Raw genomic sequence first — 20,815 nt, 5'->3', positions numbered from 1 at the left:
ATATCCATCCATCCATCCATTCATTATCCAACCCACTTAATCTTAATACAGGGTCACGGGAGTCTGCTGGAGCCAATCCCAGCCAACACAGGGAGCAAGGCAGGAATTGTAAAAATATTCAGTATGTAATTCATCCACAAAAACCTTTTCTTGGCCACCATAAAAAAATTCTCCACAAAAAAAAAATATTTCTACAAACTATATGGGGTAAGTAATATTTTAAAAAATATATAATTTTTGGGTGGAGTGTTTTAAAAACTTGATGGGTTTTTGTAGGGCTGTCACTTTTCTTTACCTTATTTTCTTGATTACACTTGTAATGCATTGCAGTTAATTCTTTTATTTTAAAATAATTAAATCTAAAAAGTAAATTAAATGCTTTGTCTATTGCTAACAGTGTAGATTTCAGGACAGGTGAGAAGAGTATCAGAATATGATTTAAGCAAAGAGTGCATCTGAAGACATAAACTGGCATCTAATTAAAAATGGGAACACCTTGGAATCCCCCAGTATGAGTTGGCAAGTGTGGCTGGGGAAAAGGACATATAGGCCTCACGACTGTTGCCCCCAGCTTTGGATAAGAGGTAGAAAATGAATGAATGAATGAAAGCTTAACAAAGAGATAAGACTGCGAAATATACATTAGAATAAAAGAATATTTGCAGGTAAGTCCTTACTCTTTAGGGTGTGATAGCAGCAGGACATCATTAAAGAGGTGGAGGTATACACTTTTCTTGCTAATTCGACCATTCCCTTCTTCCAAAAGATGAGTGACCTCACCTTCTTTCTGTAACCAACGAGCCTGTGAGACCAAAGGAAATATCTGCAAGGGAAGCACATGAGAGAAACCTTCAACACGCTACTCAGAGGCATCATACATAAACATGAATTAAGATAGACAGTGGACAAGGCAATAAATGTAATTGAACAGTAGGAAAGCAAACATCAAAGGAAACAAATAGGCACTTACTCTGCACTGGAAGTCCACCCTTCTGCTAAGAGACACAAGGTTTTCAATACTGCGCATTTGCCTGATACTCTCATTGCTCTGCTGAATAAGCTAAGAAAAAGTAAATGAAAAATGAATTGAGATGAATAAAAAATCATAAACACTGTATAATCTTTTCTCTAACCTTTTTTTTTTTTAACAATAAGCAGATCATTTTACCTTTCCATGTATATAAAGAGCTTTTACTTCCCATTGATGAGCATACAAAATTTAATAATTTTAAAATGTTGAATAAATGTCACATTTAATCATTCATTTTACAATCAAACCTAAATCAGAAAGCATTTTCATTCACCAGCCAAACCTGCATATTTTTAGATGGGAAAAGACCCTGTCGAAAACCCACGGAGACACGAGAAGCATAGAAAAAGCTTGGGACTCTGTTAATATGGAATAATACTAAATGAACGCATAGAAAAATGCTTGGGACTCTATTAATATGGAATAATACTAAATATTGTACCACTCTCATATTTCCATAGACATTTCAAAATTAATTTGAAATAATAACAAAAAGACATTAAATAGCTAACTTTGTAAATATTCATTGCATTTATTTTTTAAAAGCTATTTTACAAAGACAAAGGAAAACAAATTCAAATCTGTGATAGCAATATCAATAAGGTTCCTGAAAAATATTAAATGAAATCAAAAAAATGAAGAAAATATGAAAACATTATAAAATTCACCAGGCCTAATAAAGCTCAGTATAAAGAAATTAAGAAAATACTTTATGGTACAGCTGTGAATCTTTGCAGAGAAGCACTATAATCCTTACAAGTTAATAACTCACCATGCACCTCTGAGAATGTAGTTTTTCCCCTATAAAAGTGCATACAGTATATCTACTTTCAGAAGAGCCATCCTCTACTGAGACTGTTTGTAATGGAAAGATAAAGCTGACTGAAACACTAGAAACAGACAACTCTGTGATTTCAAGGCCTTGGCTGGAAAGAAACAGTTAGCAGTCAACAAACATCTATGGAAAAATACACAAGGTGTGAGACAGTCAAAGAGATGCTAATGATCAAACAAACAAGAAGTAAGCAAGTAACTCAGGGAGCTTGAGGACACTAAGCCACTATTGTACTGTAGACCGACAGCTTGTGAATTACAGCATTTCCCTGAAAATTGCCGTAATGAGTGCTATCCCGTAGATGTGCAGAACTTGTTGCTAAGCAACCTAAACAAGCTGCTTACTAAACCATGTTAAAATGGCACAGCACTTTAAATGTGCAAACAGGTTAGAAAAACATTAGCCAAAGAGGCCACCATGAGACTTGTGTTTGCTGTAAAGCAATTACCACAGATGTGATGAAGGGAGAAAACGCTTGAAAAATTGGTAGAGTGGAAAATTGAAACAAGTATTTGAAAAAAATGATATGAAATATTGAATTTGTCTTTGTCAGAAGACACAAGGAAGACACACTGGAACCAAATGTATCGAAATACTATGCTTTGATAGGAACAAAAATGATCTTTTTGATAAAAATGGTATCCTTTTTGTTAAGTGCAAGTCTTATACAACACATTATCTTATATATGAGAAGATATATCTTATATATCTTACATAATTATGATGGTGGCATCTGAAGATATTGAGGTTTGTGCTAGCCACCTCTAAGATCTGGTCTGTTTTGTAATGTTTTGGGACCGTTACCATTAATCTTAGCTATTTCAATGAAACAAGTTCTCCCAAATATTACTCAGAATTCAACAGATGTGAAAATGTTAAAATGCTGTAAAAAGCCTGGGGTCCTAGAAACTACTGAAATCGTAAGAAAAAAAAACTGAAATGTAGAGATGTCAGGTAATTGAAAGGAACTACTCTGGGCATCTCTCTCCTAGGAGAATTCGTTTTGCCGATGTGCTCACATTGTTTGTGCATTAGTGGCAGGAAGAAAAGTAAAAGGGATACTGTTACGCTGATGTTAGCGGCTAAGCGACTTTGTCTTTCTTCGGAGGTTTCGTTTTGCTGATGTGTTGGCCCCGTTTGTGTTAGTAGCGGCTAAAAGAATTTTCTGTTTCCTTGGAGGTGGAGCCGCCACCCCGACTCCACCTCTCACTTCCAGGCCGAACAGACACACACTTCCACATGTAGACTTTTATATATAAGATATATAAGAACAGAAATATTAAAAAAAATATATTGTATATAGAATTACAAAAATAAACAAGCTACACAAGTCCCAGGGAGTGTCTCTTGTCAGTCTTTATGTAATATGAAAATGGTAATACAGTATTAAGATCAGTAGCATTTCTGTATTTAGGGCCAGCAGGGCTAAGCCCCACCAAATCTTGCGAAAAATAAGTAATAAGCTTCTTTCTGTTATTTAACTTGTCATTAAAATACTTAATAACAACCTGTAACTTTGTTTTCTTAAGCATTTTTTTCCAATTTTATTTCATATGCTAAATGTAATTTTTTTATTTAAAAAAACACTGCTTTTTGTAATATGTGAGATTGTCTACATGCTGGGTTCTGTAAGCCTGTTTCTGGCACAATGGGTTGCTGTATTGGCCCTGCATTGTTCTAGGTTTACACTTGAGTATGAGTATGTGCATGTGCAACCTGAATTTTCCAGTTTACTGTACTGATGGGGCTAGAAAGCTAGAGGGCCTTATTTTTGACATTAAAATGAGGACTGATATTTTTTTGGAACATTTGTGTTTGGGCAACATGGTGGCGCAATTTTAGAGTTGCTGCCTGGTAGTAAGGAGACCAGGGTTCACGTTCTGGTTCCTCCCTGTGTGGAGTTTGCATGTTCTCCCATGTCTATGTAGGTTTCCTCCGGGTACTCCAGTTTCCATCTACAGACATGCTGGTTATGTCGCTTGATGACACTAAATTTGCCCTAATGTGTGGTTGGTTTGTGTGTATGTTTGCCGTGCAGTGGGCTGGTGCCCTGTCCAGGGGAGTTTCTGCCTTTTGCACTATGCCAGCTAGAATAGGCTCCAACACCCCTCACAAACTTTTTCAGAACTAAGCAGATTAGAAAATGACTGATACTTGTGCTTCCAGTTTAAACCTCCCCAGACAAGTCTATGCAGTGCAGTACACCAAAGATGGTATAGAACAGCCAGTACAATTTGCATCTTTGAAGAAAACAGAAAGTATATCAAAATCAGGAATGTATCAAGAACTAATATTATTCTGATCAGAATGGGGCCAAGGAGGACATTCTGATGGCGATAAATCTGAATAAACACCAAGGAAGCCATACTTTTGCTCTTTACACTTTGTGAAAATTAATAATAATAATAAGCTGCATTTATAGAGTGCTTTTCACAAACCCAAGGTTGCTTTACATATAGATGGGGAAAAAAAGATCACACAGAAGACAAAAGTTCGTTGAAGAGGAATTTTTTGAGTTGAGATATAAAGGTGGAGAAAGAGGAGCAATCTCGGAGAGACTGAGGAAGAGAGTTTAGAGTTGAGGGGCCATAACACCAAAGGACCTGCCTGCCAGGGTGGATAGTCTGGTGCGTGGGACAGTAAGGAGATTACTGCGTGAGGACCTGAGAGAGCGACAAGGAGTGTATGGAGCTGAGCTGAGTGAGGTAGAGAGAAGCAAAGTTATGTAGGGCTTTGAAGGTGAGAAGCAGAATCTTGAATTTAATCCTTGACGGAACCAGTAACCAGTGAAGTTGGGAGAGAACAGGGGAGATGTGAGCAAAACGCTTTGTGTAGGTGAAGACTCTGGCTGCAGAGTTCTGAATGTACTGTAGCTTCTGTACACATTTTGCAGGAAGGCCAATAAAGAGGGAATTACAGTAATCAATACAAGACATTTTGAAACAATGAAGCAGAGTTTGATCATCATTGAAGGACAAAAATGGCTCTTTATCATGAACTTTGTTAGTAACATATGAGGAAAATGAGACCAGAACAATAAACCAAAACATGTAACAAAGGTAATATTAGAGTAACTTTAAAATAAAGCTGTAGCCTCGGTCCTTTATGACCATGTGGCCCAGGCAGTAAAAAATGCTTCCCACAAGGAATGGAAACTAAAATAATTATTTCTAAGAAAATTAGTAAAATATGATATCGTCTAAATATACTTATCTGGCAGAGACATTTGCTAAAAACTCATTGTAGCAATTTCTACCAAAGGTGACTTTATAAAATAATAACTAATGGGAGTGACTTATTAAATTTTTTGTTTACAGTTAATTAAAAGGATTTTCCATTTTGATATTGATGATGAGAAATCCAAATAAGAATATTAAGTGTACATTGCAACAAATTAAAGAACGAAAAAGTGAAGATCAAATCAAGTTAAATCCGAAGATCTTCTTCTTCTTCTTTCGGCTGCTCCCGTTAGGGGTCGCCACAGCGGATCATCTTCTTCCATATTTTTCTGTCCTCTGTATCTTGTTCTGTTGCACCCATCACCTGCATGTCCTCTCTCACCACATCCATAAACCTTCTCTTAGGCCTTCCCCTTTTTCTCTTGCCTGGCAGCTCTATCCTTAGCATCCTTCTCCCAATATACTCAGCATCTCTCCTCTGTACATGTCCAAACCAAAGCAATCTCGCCTCTCTGACTTTGTCTCCCAACCGTCCAACTTGAGCTGGCCCTCTAATGTACTCATTTCTAATCCTATCCATCCTCGTCACACCCAATGCAAATCTTAGCATCTTCAACTCTGCTACCTCCAGCTCTGTCTCCTGCTTTCTGGTCAGTGCCACCGTCTCCAACCCATATAACATAGCTGGTCTCACTACTGTCCTGTAGACCTTCCCTTTCACTCTTGCTGATATCTGTCTGTCACAAATCACTCCTGAAACTCTTCTCCACCCATTCAACCCTGCCTGCACTCTCTTTTTCACCTCTCTTCCACAATCCCCATTATTCTGTACTGTTGATCCCAAGTATTTAAGCTCATCCACCTTTGCCAACTCTACTCTTTGCGTCCTCACCATTCCACTGACCTCCTTCTCATTTACATATATGTATTCTGTCTACTGACCTTCATTCCTCTCCTCTCTAGAGCATATCTCCACCTCTCCAGGGTCTCCTCAACCTGCTCCCTACTATTGCTACAGATCACAATGTCATCAGCAAACATCATAGTCCACGGGGATTCCTGTCTAATCTCGTCTGTCAACCTGTCCATCACCATTGCAAATAAGAAAGGGCTCAGAGCCAATCCCTGATGTAATCCCACCTCCACCTTGAATGCATCTATCACTCCCATTGCAGACCTCACCACTGTCACACCTCCCTCGTACATATCCTGTACAACTCTTACGTACTTCTCTGCCACTCCCGACTTCCTCAAACAATACCACAACTCCTCTCGAGGCACCCTGTCATATGCTTTCTCCAGGTCCACAAAGACGCAATGCAACTCCTTCTGGCCTTCTCTGTACTTCTCCATCAACACCCTCAGAGCAAACATCACATCTTTTGTGCTCTTTCTTGGCATGAAACCATATTGCTGCTCACTAATCATTTGTGAATTTCCTTACTTAATAAAGTATCTATCTATCTATCTATCTATCTATCTATCTATCTATCTATCTATCTATCTATCTATCTATCTGTCTGTCTGTCTGTCTGTCTGTCTGTCTGTCTGTCTGTCTGTCTGTCTGTCTGTCTGTCTATCTATCTATCTATCTATCTATCTATCTATCTATCTATCTATCTATCTATCTATCTATCTATCTATCTAATCATCACCTCACTTCTTAACCTAGCTTCTACTACTCTTTCCCATAACTTCATGCTGTGGCTCATCAATTTTATCCCCGTATAGTTACTACAGTCCTGCACATCCCCCTTATTCTTAAATATCGGCACCAGTACACTTCTTTTCCACTCCTCAGGCATCCTCTCACTTTCCAAGATTTCATTAAACAATCTGGTTAAAAACTCCACTGCCATCTCTCCTAAACACCTCCATGCTTCCATAGGTATGTCATCTGGACCAATGGCTTTTCCATTCTTCATCCTCTTCATAGCTGTCCTTACTTACTCCTTGCTAATCCGTTGCATTTCCTGATTCACTATCACCATATCATCCAACCTCTTCTCTCTCTCGTTCTCTTCATTCATCAGCCTCTCAAAGTACTCTTTCCATCTGCTTAACACACCCTCCTCGCTTATGAGTACGTTTCCATCTTTATCCTTTATTACCCTAACCTGCTGCACATCTTTCCCAACTCAGTCCCTCTGTCTAGTCAATCGGTACAGGTCCTTTTCTCCCTCCTTAGTGTCCAGCCTCTCATACAACTCATCATACGCCTTTTCTTTAGCCTTCGCCACCTCTCTCTTCACCTTGTGCCTTATCTCCTTGTACTCTCGTCTACTTTCTGCATCTCTCTGACTATCCCACTTCTTCCTTGCCATTTCAGTTAAATCTGAAGATATTTAAACTAATTTTAATAAAACTGAACAAAATATAAAATTTTAATGCTTTGGCTTTATTGTTAATTTTTAGTAAAATTAATAGAATTAGTAATAATACCATCCTTGCCTGATGTTTAAAAAATATATATTTTAGCATATATCAGTTCTAAACTTACATTCATTTTCCATGCAAACAGCTCAATGTCTCTTTCACTACTTTCACTAATTCACTACTTAACTAAAAATAGTTGCGAGTATTTCTAAGAATGGTTCATTATGTTTTCATACATTTGCTTTAAATGCAACATTCTTCTTTTGGGATATATTCTCTGGAGAATCATTTTCTTTACTGGGCTCTCCACCCTCTACTTATGCCTACTCTAATGAGTTTAATGCATTTCCCATTTCCATTACTATGATTTTGTGATGTGCAATCTTCCATCTGGCCAACTCTACTTTGAATTAGATTCATTAAACTTGGGCTATAAAATAAGCCAATAATGAAAAAAGTGATTGTATTGCTTAAAATATATGGGGTCTCCTACTAATTTAAAACATATCATTGTTCCATATCATACTTAAATTAATCTATTTTCTGTACTCTCCTAAAATACACAGAAATTGCTAATCTTGGATGCACAATTCCAATTCTAAATATTTCAGTATACTTTCAAAAATGTTTTTTTTCCCTCTGGAGTTAGCTCAGTGGTAATATACTACAGACTACATAGATGAAGCCAAGTTTTAAGCCAAAGGTTGATCAGTGTCTCACTGTTTAGGAAAATGACACGCATATGGTCATACTGCAATATCAATCTGTGTGTACTAAGATGCTCGTAACCATCTTCAGTCATTTTAGAATTATGAGGGCAGTGATACCTGCTTACTGCATTGTTTGTTATGGTCACAGAGATCTGGTTATTGATCCCACTTAATCCAAATTGTGGGCTATGATGTGCTGGACTCTCTCCTAGCACCATGGGAACAGTTCATGGAATAACCCAATTCCAAACCCTCAACCCTTCACTCATTCATATCAAGTAAATACTGTAACCTATCCCACACATATGCAGGAAAGATATGATAAAAGGGACACTGACCAGACTGGGATTCAAACTCAACCTCCTGGAGCTGTGAGGCAGCAGCACCTGCCACAGTGCTATCCATATTTCAAGTTTAAATAACTAATATACACTGATTTAGAAATGGAAATGCATATAAGGGGAAGAGAATACAAAACTAATTTGAGCTGTCGATCAAGATTAAACTTGTCAGCAGCAAACACAAGAACGTTACAATTTGAAGTATTAACATGAAATTTAGCCAGTGTCAGTGCCACCCTTAAGGCGAATTAAGCATTTGCCTAGGGTGCAGATCATAAGCGGGGAGGAAAACCCAGTGGCACAGATTAGCTACCGAACAGTTGGTTAGCTCACTAATAAGCTTGGCCTAGGGCGCAAAATAACCTAGCACGGTACTGCATTTAGACCACATTGTCTCACTCAGTGCAGGCTCAGCACCTGAAAATTTATTAGGGAGGAATTGGGTTTTCATAGGGTGGCTGGTGTATTATTACAAAACAAATAAAACTGATAGTATTTTTTATTTATAACAAATAAAGTATACTGGAGAGTGCATTTGCAACAGACTACAGCAAACACAATTTCATCCTGCGCAATACAATGCCTCAGGTTAACAATCTACAATCCCAAAGCCAATCAGAAGTTGTACTGATCAAACCAATGTAAACACAAAGTTTAAAGCCAATAACATTTTAATGTTTAGGCAAAACTTTACACTGCTTTTGTAAATGTCCATTAAATGAAATTCCTGCTCTTTTCTCCAATGTCACTCTAAGATGGAATAAGGAAGTATTTGCCAGCACTGCTGGAAAGACAGTTCATGCACTCATTCTGGAAAACATGAATTATGAATACCTAGCAGAAAAGGCCAGGTGACTGAATATTTCTGGCTAAAGGCTATGGCATTACATTACTTTTCCAGCAATCTTCAGTCGGAACCTTCATTAACATCATCTTGCGATGGAAACCAGTTCCATTGTCTAACATACCCACAAGCTACTCTGCCACTTGCTCTAATAAAATGTTTGTTTTGTCTTTAGTCATTGGGCTAGCTCTGTGTGCATGAGAGTTGACAACCATTTGGAAGTACAATGTACTATATACAAATACAGGAACAAGGAATAAGGAACGTGGGTGCTTTGGACCTCACAAGCCGAAGAAAGTTTCATCTGTCTGATGTCTCATGATTTACCTACCACGTCAAAATGGAAAAAAGAAAAATGGTCTGAGACTTCATCTGAATACTTCATACAGCATGCAATTGGCTGTTAGAAAAAAGGGGCAAGTAAACCATGATGGAGAGTTGTTTAATCATCCTTGCTTACAGGACATACCCGGTTCATCTGGTTCATATGCTAAATAATGTCTTTGATGCACCAAGGACATGAAGCACATCTGACTCATCTAACTAAATCATTAAACTAATAATAATGCTGTCAACTGGATATTACACAATTAAGTTAATGGACTTTTATTCTTACGATTATTATGCTAACCAACCTAAATTCTCTCTGTTTAACTGTGGGGTTAACTTAATTTATATTTTTGTGTATGTAAAATATGTCTTGTTAAAATACAGTATGTCTAATACTTGTTGATCATGGTACTCATGTGTGGTGATACATTCAAGTAGTCAGACAAGCAAGTACAAATATCCATAAACCTTTCAATAAATCAAAACTTGAACTTAATAATTTACTACTGTGCAAATTCCAACTTTTCAATTTTATTTAATGTCAGATACATTTTTTATTATGCAATGTCAGAAATAATGTTGAATAAGCTTATTTATTCAGCCTCTTGACATTAGTTGAGCAGAGAAACATATTTATTTCCATTTCATTTTCACTTTTTTTTTTCAATCACTTCAACAAGGACTGGAGGGTGGAAAACCTGTCTGATTGTACATCTGAGCACACCTATATAGTACAGGCTGTTCTGGCAAATTTAGGGAAATAAATCTGAGTTAGTGTCAATTTAGCCCTGTGTCAAGATGTACTCATTTTGTCTATCTATTTATTCCATTATAGGCTCATTGTATCCCAGTATTATATTGAAGAAATGTGTATGTTTTATATATAGTGTTGTCACTTTTTTAGGTAAACTTAATTAATAGTGATTTGCTAAATTTCAGAACATGCTGAAGCTGTAAAATCAGTGGGGTAATCATCACAACCCTACATTTCTGACATAAAGCAGGATGGAGCCATAAGCTTTTAGGCTTATTATGAAATACATCAGGAACAGAGATTCATCATAACAGACGATAATTTTTCAGTCTTTGCTCAATGCTTATGTTCCTTAGCCAACTGCAAATGCACTTTCTTACTTTTTTCCTAACTGAAGGAGCACTCTGTTGGGTCACTTGGAACAACATTTCATTTATGGCAATGTGCAATGAGTTGTGCATTTTAATATGGCTATATGAGCTCCACCATTTCATGGCACCCAGCTTTCAGTTAAGCAATTGTAGCTTGCTGTTATGCCTGCTTAATCAACTGCATGTTTCTGAATAAAGTACCATTGTAGCCTTCATATTTTATGGGTGATGGCTCATTTTTCATACACCAGTCACAATGTCACCCATGAAGACCCCAGCAACCCTAATACAAACATGCCTGTCACTAGCACAGCATATTCAAAGTTGCTTTAATTTTTACATAAATACAAAGACATAAATGATTGTAGTGACAATTTGATTTTAAAATAGCACCATCAGCACATATGATGTTGCATAGATTTGAAAGTCATTTATATGAAAAGGCAGATGTGCAGTACCTTAGAAAGTGCTTGTGTAAGTATTAATATCCCATCAAAAGCCCAGGGTTTTATACAGTTCTCATGATGCCTTCTGTATTCTGTGTAATCCTCCCCACATGTGTTACTCCATGCTAAGAGTGTTCCTACTCAGCCTGCTGCTTTGCCTTTGATCGTAACACTCTTCACAAGTCATTTCACCACTAGTGTTCTGACAGTTGGGTTACTCAGATTCTGTTCTTTTACATTTCCCTGTGCCATTTTTAATGGGAGAATAGCACTTCTTATCTTCTAAAACATATATCTCTCAATCTGTTTGACTTAATCCATCATGCGCCTTTATCCACATTTACAATAAAATGTTTCTGTCATTCAGTATCCCAATGGCAATGTCTTAATCTCTTTTCTTTACTCTGTGGGTTATGATTGATAATCAGTGCTGTGACCTGCAGTTCAGCAGCAAATTTAATGCTGCTTTGACTTCATCCCTCAGAAACCTCTAGCTACTAGACATGTTATCCAATAATTTCACATAATTCACATCCATTCTATCTTTGTTTGAAAAGCTCCTTTAAAAACAGATCATTGGCTCTGTAATGGATTTAATTTTTTTCACACCTTTAAATGTTCAATCCATCAATGCAATTTAACCTATCACTTTCAGCTTTTGCAGATAATTAGAGACATGTAAGGCTTCTAAAGGTGTTTTAAATCATTAGGCTAATTTCTCGAAGTTGATTTTTATTCCAGTTGTTATTTTTTCAATGAACTAAACCTCATGGTATGCTGCTATAAATTCATTTTTGATGTCTTCGTGAAGGAAAACCCACTGTAATACTACATAAGGAGATAAACTGCATTTTCATTTAGTAATGTGCTAATAGGTACAAAGTAAACTACCTATCTGTACGGTGGCATAACGACAAGTAAGACGAATGACTTTTTATCTGCTGCAATTAATAATTGACACCATTTTTTTCTGCATTTCATAAATAAACTGTTTTATTTAAGAACAATTACCCAAATTAGAGCATTATGTCCAGTCTAAATCTAAATATGTTGAATGTTAATAAATCCTAGTATTTCATCTTTTCTTTTTGATGCCTAGAAAATTATTTTTATGTATTTAATACCATTCATATAGACATGATCAGGTTTGTCCTTAGCATCTTATGTCCCTGCATCCACCTGGGACTTTAATAATATCACCAAAAAACAGACACACAAGTGACTTAACTGACTGGGTAAAAATGATTTGCAGTTTAGGTTACTTGCATGGTCTAAAGAACCTATGAGGATGAAGGATGGGTTTCAGACCTACGTGTGACCCATGGTAGATGTTAAAGACAAACTTTGTTTCAAAATATGTAATACTTCAAACCCCAAGAAACTATTATTAGTATTAATAGCGTAAAGCAAAAATAATTCTAGTAATTCACAGTATTAGCTAACTATGGGAATGGTAATCACATAAAAACTTAAGGTGCACTCAAATGTGTTTCATAAGCTTGGCTATTGTCATCTCTCTAGACGTTTTTAAAAGATGTGCTAATATTTTAATAATTAAATATTTTTTGGGTGCAAAGCATTTTTTTTTTGCAAATGTCTCACATATTTTTTTATATGCCTCCCAAGTGGCTCCATGTGGTTGTTTTCGTGAGCTGGCTCTGCAATGGACTGGAACCTTGTCCAAGACTGGACCTTGTCTATCACTCAGTGTTGCCAAGCTAGGCTCCAGCCCATGTGGGAAATTGCCTGTGATAATCAGGAGGGGTTCTTTTAGTGCTTTAGGGTTGGCCAAACACTAACATATTATTCTAGTACTATGGAAGATACAATAAATTAATTATGGAGAATGCTATCAATTTAGGATAATTCTATCATAAGCAGATAAATAATATCATACATACATTCTACAAACAAACGTTATGGCACATTATACTTCTGAGCAGCATTACTCAGAACAGCTACATTTCTTGATACTCTATGCACTTAGACACTGTGTGTGAAAAACTGCTGCAACTCCACTCTGATCCATATCTTCTGAATGCTGCATCATCCCTTTAAATAGTGTGCAGCAATCAAGACCACTTCCCGCCACCCCCTGCAGACTCTTCTCGGCAGCACTGTCTCCAATTCATCCCCCTTAACTGGTTTGTTTATTTAGCAACAGTAAGGAGTGATACTGTACCCATAGAATGTAACAAGACTAATGACTTCACTTTCCTGTTTTACAGACCACAGGAAACAACAAAACAACAAGTACGAACTAGAATCAAGAGGCAGCTAGCCTCAAATTGTTCCCAACCTGAATCATGTCAGTTTCATAGCATTGGCAATCTCCATCTTACATTTTCATTATAATGAACAGAAAAAAAGAATTGGCCTTTGTGCTAAAACCTGCAGCATTAAAAATTCTGAATTGTGTGATGAGACATGTTTTCACTTTAAAATCTCATCCAAAATGTAATTGAGATGACACCTTTAACAGAATGTATTAAAGTAAAAGACATCATAACACCATCTATTTGTCCCTTCTCATTTAAAAATCACATTTTTCTTGCCCACTGCAAATTACAAACTACTATCCTCAGATTATGTGATTATTTTACGCATTACGTCTTGGAAAAACATTTTATTTTTACATTACTCTCTAAACTGATGCAAACATATACGAATTGGAAAGCACAGTTCAGTCTGTCCTTAAGGCTCTAGAAAATGACACTGCTGTGGAGAACATCCTTCCTGTTCCAAAGAAGACAGGCACTTCTTCGCCTAATGACTACAGACCAATAGTACTTATGTCTTACATCATGAAGAACTTTGAGAGACTAGTCCTGGACTATATGAGTTGAGGTAGACCATCTGGACCCACTGCAGTTTGCCTATCTGACAAAAACTGGTAAGGTGGATGCAATTATCTATCTTCTCCACATGGCTAATTATCACAAAACTGGCAGCACTGTGAGAATTATGTTTTTTGATTTCTCCAGTGCCTTCAATACCATCCAGCCATCAATGTTAAGGGATACATTCAGAGATATGTAGGTGGATAAGCCTATGGTGTCCTGGATAATGGACTATCTGTCAGACAGACAACAGTTTGTGAGACTCAAGGACTGTGTTTCTGATACAAATGTGAGCATCACTGGTGCACCGAAAGGAACATTACTGTCTACTTTTCTCTTTACTCTGTAGACTTCCAACTAAAAATATAACACCAGGTCATGTCACTTGCAAAAATTCTGAAATGATTCTGCACTTTTCGGGTGTATTAACAAGTGGGATGAGACAGAGTATAGGAGTCAGGTGAAGAACTTTGTATCTTGGTGCAAAGAAAATTGTCTGCACCTTAATATCAGCAAAACCAAGAAACTGATTATTGGCTTTCACCACACCAAAGAGCCTCTATTTCCGGTCACTACTCAAAGAGTGGCGGTAAAGGTAGGGCATTCCTACAAGTACTTGAAGGTCCGCATTAATGACAGGTTGGACTGGTCTGAGAACACAGAGAAACTATATATGAAAGGGCAGAGCAAACTCTTTTTTCTTAGGAGACTGCGTTCCTTTAATGTCTAAAGTGACATCTTTCACCTCTTCTACCATTCTGTGATGACCTGTGTAATTTTCTGTGCTGTGGTGTGCTGGACCAGTAACATCACTTCAAAAGAGGACCGTCAAATCAGCAAGTTAATTAAAATGACAGGCCTAGTTATGGAGCACACTCTGGACCCCCAGGAGGTAGTAGCAAAACAGAGAATTCTAACAGCCAAGTCAAAAATTTTCTTCCTCTAAAGTCATTGTGGTGTGTGTTCAGACCATAGTGTGTGCAAATATATTCATTTATCTATTTATATATTTACTTATTCCAAGAGCATCTGTAAAAAGCCAGATTTCCCCCTGGGGACAAATGAAGTTCTATTTATGCAAGTTCTATCTAAGGTTAAGACTGAGAAAATGTACTTGTACACAGAAGCCTCTGTTTTGGTAGGAGGCAAAAAATTTAAATGCATGTTGAGATACTGGGCTACATTTTACAGTGCATGACTTTTTTACGGTTTTCATTTGAAGGATATTGAAATCTCTTTACTTCTTTAAATTTAATTTCTTATGAGCTCTTAGACCAGAAGGCTGCACATCAAAGTGAACAAAAAATTAATAAAGCAGATACAAATATATTTATTAAAGTTTCAAAAGACACACTGCAGTTGGCTTTGCTCCAAATAAATTCTCTCAATTAATATTTTTCTAATACATTGTAAAACTGTAGTTATCATTCAGTGTAAAACTCAAAATGACATCTCCATGCCTGTGTGAAAATGGTGCACATTGGGATTGAGACACAGGTTGGCTATCCAACCTCATCTCCTCAAAAGTTATGTAAAATGGAAGGACTGGGTTTCAACACATTTAAAACATTTTATATTATTTGCTTAGAAACATATGTGTAGCACAAGTTGCAAAATTAATTTTAATTAAATGAATGTTTAGCATGGAGGTGGCACAGTGGCCCAGTGGGTAGCACTGCTGCCTCGCAGTTGGCAGACCTGGGTTTGCTTCCCGGGTCCTCCCTGCGTGGAGTTTGCATGTTCTCCCCATGTCTGCGTAGGTTTCCTCCGGGCACTCCAGTTTCCTCCCACAGTCCAAAGACATGCTGGTTAGGTGGACTGGCGATTCTAAATTGGCCCTAGTGTGTGCTTGGTGTGTGGGTGTGTTTGTGTGTGTCCTGCGGTGGGTTGGCACCCTTCCCAGGATTAGTTCCTGCCTTGTTCCCTGTGTTGGTTGGGATTGGCTCCAGCAGACCCCCATGACCCTGTGTTCAGATTCAGCGGGTTGGAAAATGGATGGATGGATGTTTAGCATTGTGAAACTCACTTAATCCAATTCAGAGTAATGGACCAGTGTTTTTCCCACTGGGTGTAAATCAGGAAACAGCCATGGACAGAGTCTCAGTCCATTGAAGATTCCATTCATGGATACATCCACACTCACACTTGCATGAGGGTCAAATTAGATATGATTTACGCTGTTTGCCTACTGTGTAAAAGGTATAGGAGTATGATCAAATACTTTTACTTACATTGATTTTTTGTGTACAGATCACATTCCTTTTAAATTAATATCATCTGAAGCTGACACTCAGTCAAAAATAATCACAATTATGCATTCATTCTTATAATTACTGAAAGTTAGCTTCCAAATAGGCATGTGTATAATAACCTGACATCTTCAAATCTTGGTAATAACTTCTTCCTTAAATTTGGTCAGTTAATTATGTTTTTCAAGGTTTATAAATACCTATAAGTGGACCATTCTATTGTCTATAAAAATTGGCTTTATGTGAATAAAGCTATTCACCTTTAATTAAGCCTCCATAAATATGATTGGGAGCCACTTGATTAAAATAATTTAAGTATTGACCAAGTAAATAACAACCTACTATAACATTCTGAAACCTTCCTCATCAAATGCAGGGTCACAATGACACACAGATAATAAATAATTCAAAATTGGATTTTTCTGCCTTGGCTATAAACTACACAGTCATTCTCTGCAGTACCAACTGTCACTCTGCTCTAAATAATATCCTTTTTGGCTCCTGGCCCTTTCTGGCAAATGTAGGACTCTTGCCATCTGCTACATGTGCTCCCCTCTTCTATAAAGCAAACACACCTTTCATTACTTAGGCAAACAGCCACGTTATTCTTCATCTTTCATATTTTGTTGTGTAAAAATAATAGAGCCGGGGTTTGGGTAACATGGTCTTGGTTTCATAAACTTTTAGTTTCATTGCAGATTCTGAATATGTTTTGTAATATACTTTTCTGCAGCATAAATTCATGTGTAATATATTGCAGGTTAATATGAATGTGATGAGCAAATCAGTTGAAGAAATGGAGCCATACCTTTTCCAGACCATGAAGAGCACTTGTTGCTTGTTCCTCCTCTCTGGAACCAGGTAACGTTTTCTTCAAAATGTTCTTAAAGACACAAATGTCAGAATAATAAGAAAAGACAAAGCTAAGAAGGCAGTGGCACAAAAATTGTCCAAAATATATAGTACAAAATTTGAAGATCTGATGATTCATAGAGATGGATACTGTAGGAATTCATGGATTTCTGAACACATAATGCATCCCAGACCACTTTTTTGTGGGACATACTGTAATTGCAAGCTACATCAATTGTGTGAATCACGTACTCAAGGACATTAGTAGAAATTAAGGGGAAGTGCATTTAAAACTGAAGCCAGGAAGCACTTCTTTATGTAAAGAGATGTGGAACTCTGGAATTAACTAACAAGACATGTAGTTGCAGCAGAAACCTTGACAACCTTTAAGAAAAATCTGGATGAGATATTGGGACAGCTTAGCTATTAGCTAAACAAACAGGCTTGATGAACTGAATGGTCTCATCTTGTTTGTCAAATTTCTTATGTTCTATCAAGTCCATTAGGAGTACATTGAACAGCAGGTCAAGTCAGGTTGGGGAGCATGCACTGGTACAGAGTGTTGCTGCACCCACCACATGACGGAACAGCTCGGTATGCTGGTTGGTAATCCCCCAGGCAGACACATGGTCCAGTCGCACCCTCCAAAAATGACCATCTATCTGCCACAGCCAGGTGTTACATGGGCGTCCCCTTGGCCTGGTCCAACTGCTTGAGTCCTCAACAATGAGGATCCTGTGAGCCAGATCACTCTCAGGGAATTGTGCCACATGGCCATAGTGCTGTAATTGATGCTTCCTCACATTGCAGAGCCCTGATCAGAGCCTCCATCACATCATCATCAGCAAAGTCAAGATTAGTGAATTTCTCTTCACCAATAGATGCCCCACAGCTGCTGGACCCCACAACCCTGCCCAACACCCAGTCCATGCAAGCACAGAACAGAGTAAGAGCAAGAACACACCCCTGATAAACCCCATAATCAACTGGGAAAAACACAGAGGTTCTGCCTCCACTCTGCACAGCACTCACAGTACCAGTGTACAGACCAGCTATGATATCCAACAACATTGAGGGGACGCTGCAAAGCCTCAGGATATCCCATAGGGCAGCTTGATCAACTAAGTCGAACGTTTTACAAAAATCGACAAGGGCTGCAAATGAACTCTGCTATTATTCACATTTGTGCTCCATGAGAACCCTCAGTGCCAGAAAGGCAGTTGATGGTAGACTTCTTAGGTGTAAGCAAGTGATCATAGATCCTATTAAGGATGAACCTAGCAAGGACCTTACCTGAAACCGAGAGCAATGTTATCCCCCTGTAGCTGCCACAATCCAAGCGATCACCCTTCCCTTTCCAGATAGGGACAGCAAGTCCCGTTTTCCAGTCAGTTGAGATGATGCCCGTCTACCAAATGGAAGCAAAGATCGCTTGCAATGCCAGGAGGACAGCCTTACCACCAGCCTGTAGAAGTTCACCACGGATACCACAGATTCCTGCAGCCTTCCCTACCCTCAGCTGGTTCACTACCTGTGCAATCTCAGTGAGACTGGGCGATTCACAGCAGTGTCATCCATAAGGACCGTTTCATCAGCTGTCCTAACCGTGACTCTCAGAGGAACAGATTCGGATTAGCATAATGCTTTGATTCCTCTGTAAGAAGGATGTGTGTCACTTGCTCACAGATTCCTCTAATAAATGCCTCCTTATCTGCCCTGAGAGCCCCCACAGCCGTCCTTCTCAGTTTCTGGTACAGACTGGTGTTGCCATCAAGCAGTGTGCTGTGACTTCTCTTGATGGTATCCAGGGTACCCTAAGAGATGAAACACCTCCTTCTGGGAACACTGGTAACACCAACAAAACCTTCAGCAACCTTTAGGGTCTTGTCACGTAAGTTCTCCCACATCAATTAGGATCAGCAGTTGCACCCAAGTCTGTAAGTTCCTCACACAAATTGCATGCAAAACAGCCTGACCTTGGGAGTCTGGCCTGGCCCAGCCTCATTTTCCTAGTAGGTGGTAGCCTAATGGACCTAAGCTGGATCTTCAGAGTAGCAACAACAAGTCTGTGGTCAGAATTCACAAAATGTACACTTCTGTAGACTCTGCAGTTTTGTAAGAGCCTCCAGAATCTGCCCACGAGGATGTGATCAATCTCCTTCCCTGCACCACCAGTATTGGAGTACCAAGTCCAAGTGTGGCTCAGGGAGCTGGAACCAGGATCCTGAGATCCACAGACACTGACCTTTTGCAAATTCAAGGAAATGGAGCCACTTTCACCACAGTTACCAGACCCATGGGGACTGACAAAATCCACACAGCCAGCCCTGTTAGTGCCAGTGGTCACATTGAAGTCACCCATGACCATAGGAGTGTCACCTCACTGGCATCCATCAACCACTGAGTGTGGTTCCAAATAAAATGTCTCCCTTACTGAGACATCACTCACCGCAGTCGGAGCATATACCGAGACAACAGGTAAGGTACCCAGTGAGTGCTTTAATCTGAGTCTCACAAAAGTTCAATAGAGTGACATCAGACACCATCAGAAGGAGCCAATCCACCACAGCAACAGCTTCTCCCTGAGTATGACAGCTGTTAGAGTGACCAAACCAATAAAAGGTGTACCCACCTACACAGATCTGGTCAGTTCCAGGTCTGTGCACCGCAGAGAGAGCCACCACTGAAATGCAGAGTTTACTAAGCTCCTCTGAGAGCAGAGGAAGATGATCATCATTCCAGACAGACAAGACTTTCCATGCACCTACCTGGATGGGCTGCCACAAATTGGAACCCGAGTGCTGCCGTGCAGTGGGCAACTCCTTAGCACCACACCAGTTATGATCCCCAACAAGCCTGACCCATTTGACTCTCTGACTATTTTGACTGGAGGATGAGGACCCTACGGGCTTTCCCCCATCCCCTTCATAGTAGCAGAGCTACTCACATGGAGAGCAGAAAGGAGTCCTGTCTGTCATCTCAGAGATGCATGTTTTTTTACGATAGCTGGAGTGCCAGTCCTGCCACTAACCCCCATGATTTTCCTACAAGTTGGAGGACAGCCGGGTGTGAGTTTTCTTTTGCATATGCCTCATTCTGAGTAACTAAAAGTCCATTATATGGTATTATCCTGTGGTGTGTATTGCTCCATTTCCATATTAATGAACAGATTGACTTAATGGACAAAATTACTTTTCTAATTAATGTAGATTGGGAAATATCAACTGCTAAAAGCAGAAGTTTGTGCTCTGCTAACAGGAAATTTCTGGTTAGAAATACTGAGTAAACATCTATAAATTAATATGAAATGCTTTTTGGATTTTTTATATGTCCAGTCCTTACAGTGAGTGTATCAATGATATTACCAGTCTATGAGTATATCAATCTTTGATAAAATATCGGACTATCGGAATTGAACTTTAAACTTACATTTAACTATGCACTTTAGAACTATCAAGAAGAAGAATTCATTTATAAATATTCATTAATGTTCTTTCCATTTGTCATAGTGAAGGTCATGGTGGCAAAAAGCAAGCCAGATTTATATTTGCCTAGCAGCATTCTCCAACTGACTCTATGGATTGCAAAGTCTTTCCAGGTTAAACAACAGCATTACTCCCTCCAAGTCTTTTGGTTGCTTATGGAGTTCCTCCTTTCA

General features: G+C 38.5%; 2 protein-coding genes across 5 annotated transcripts in view; one reads left to right on the top strand and one right to left on the bottom strand.

The window, feature by feature from the left end:
* Positions 1-20,815, bottom strand: part of arhgef5 (Rho guanine nucleotide exchange factor (GEF) 5) — a 101,966-nt gene that overhangs the window by 8,768 nt on the left and 72,383 nt on the right. For all 4 annotated transcript variants that reach the window (XM_051932084.1, XM_051932086.1, XM_051932085.1 and 1 more), the window contains exons 11-13: positions 17,114-17,188; positions 971-1,060; positions 678-823 (exon numbers count right to left, since the gene is read on the bottom strand). In XM_051932084.1, the coding sequence (XP_051788044.1) occupies positions 678-823; positions 971-1,060; positions 17,114-17,188 (311 nt within the window). The remainder of the gene's footprint in view (positions 1-677; positions 824-970; positions 1,061-17,113; positions 17,189-20,815) is intronic.
* The window catches only part of fam131bb (family with sequence similarity 131 member Bb), an 87,694-nt gene that overhangs the window by 60,832 nt on the left and 6,047 nt on the right, over positions 1-20,815 (top strand). The window lies entirely within an intron of this gene.

Source organism: Erpetoichthys calabaricus, chromosome 9, assembly GCF_900747795.2.
Source record: "Erpetoichthys calabaricus chromosome 9, fErpCal1.3, whole genome shotgun sequence".
NCBI lineage: Eukaryota > Metazoa > Chordata > Cladistia > Polypteriformes > Polypteridae > Erpetoichthys > Erpetoichthys calabaricus.
This window is presented reverse-complemented; position numbering and strand designations above follow the sequence as displayed.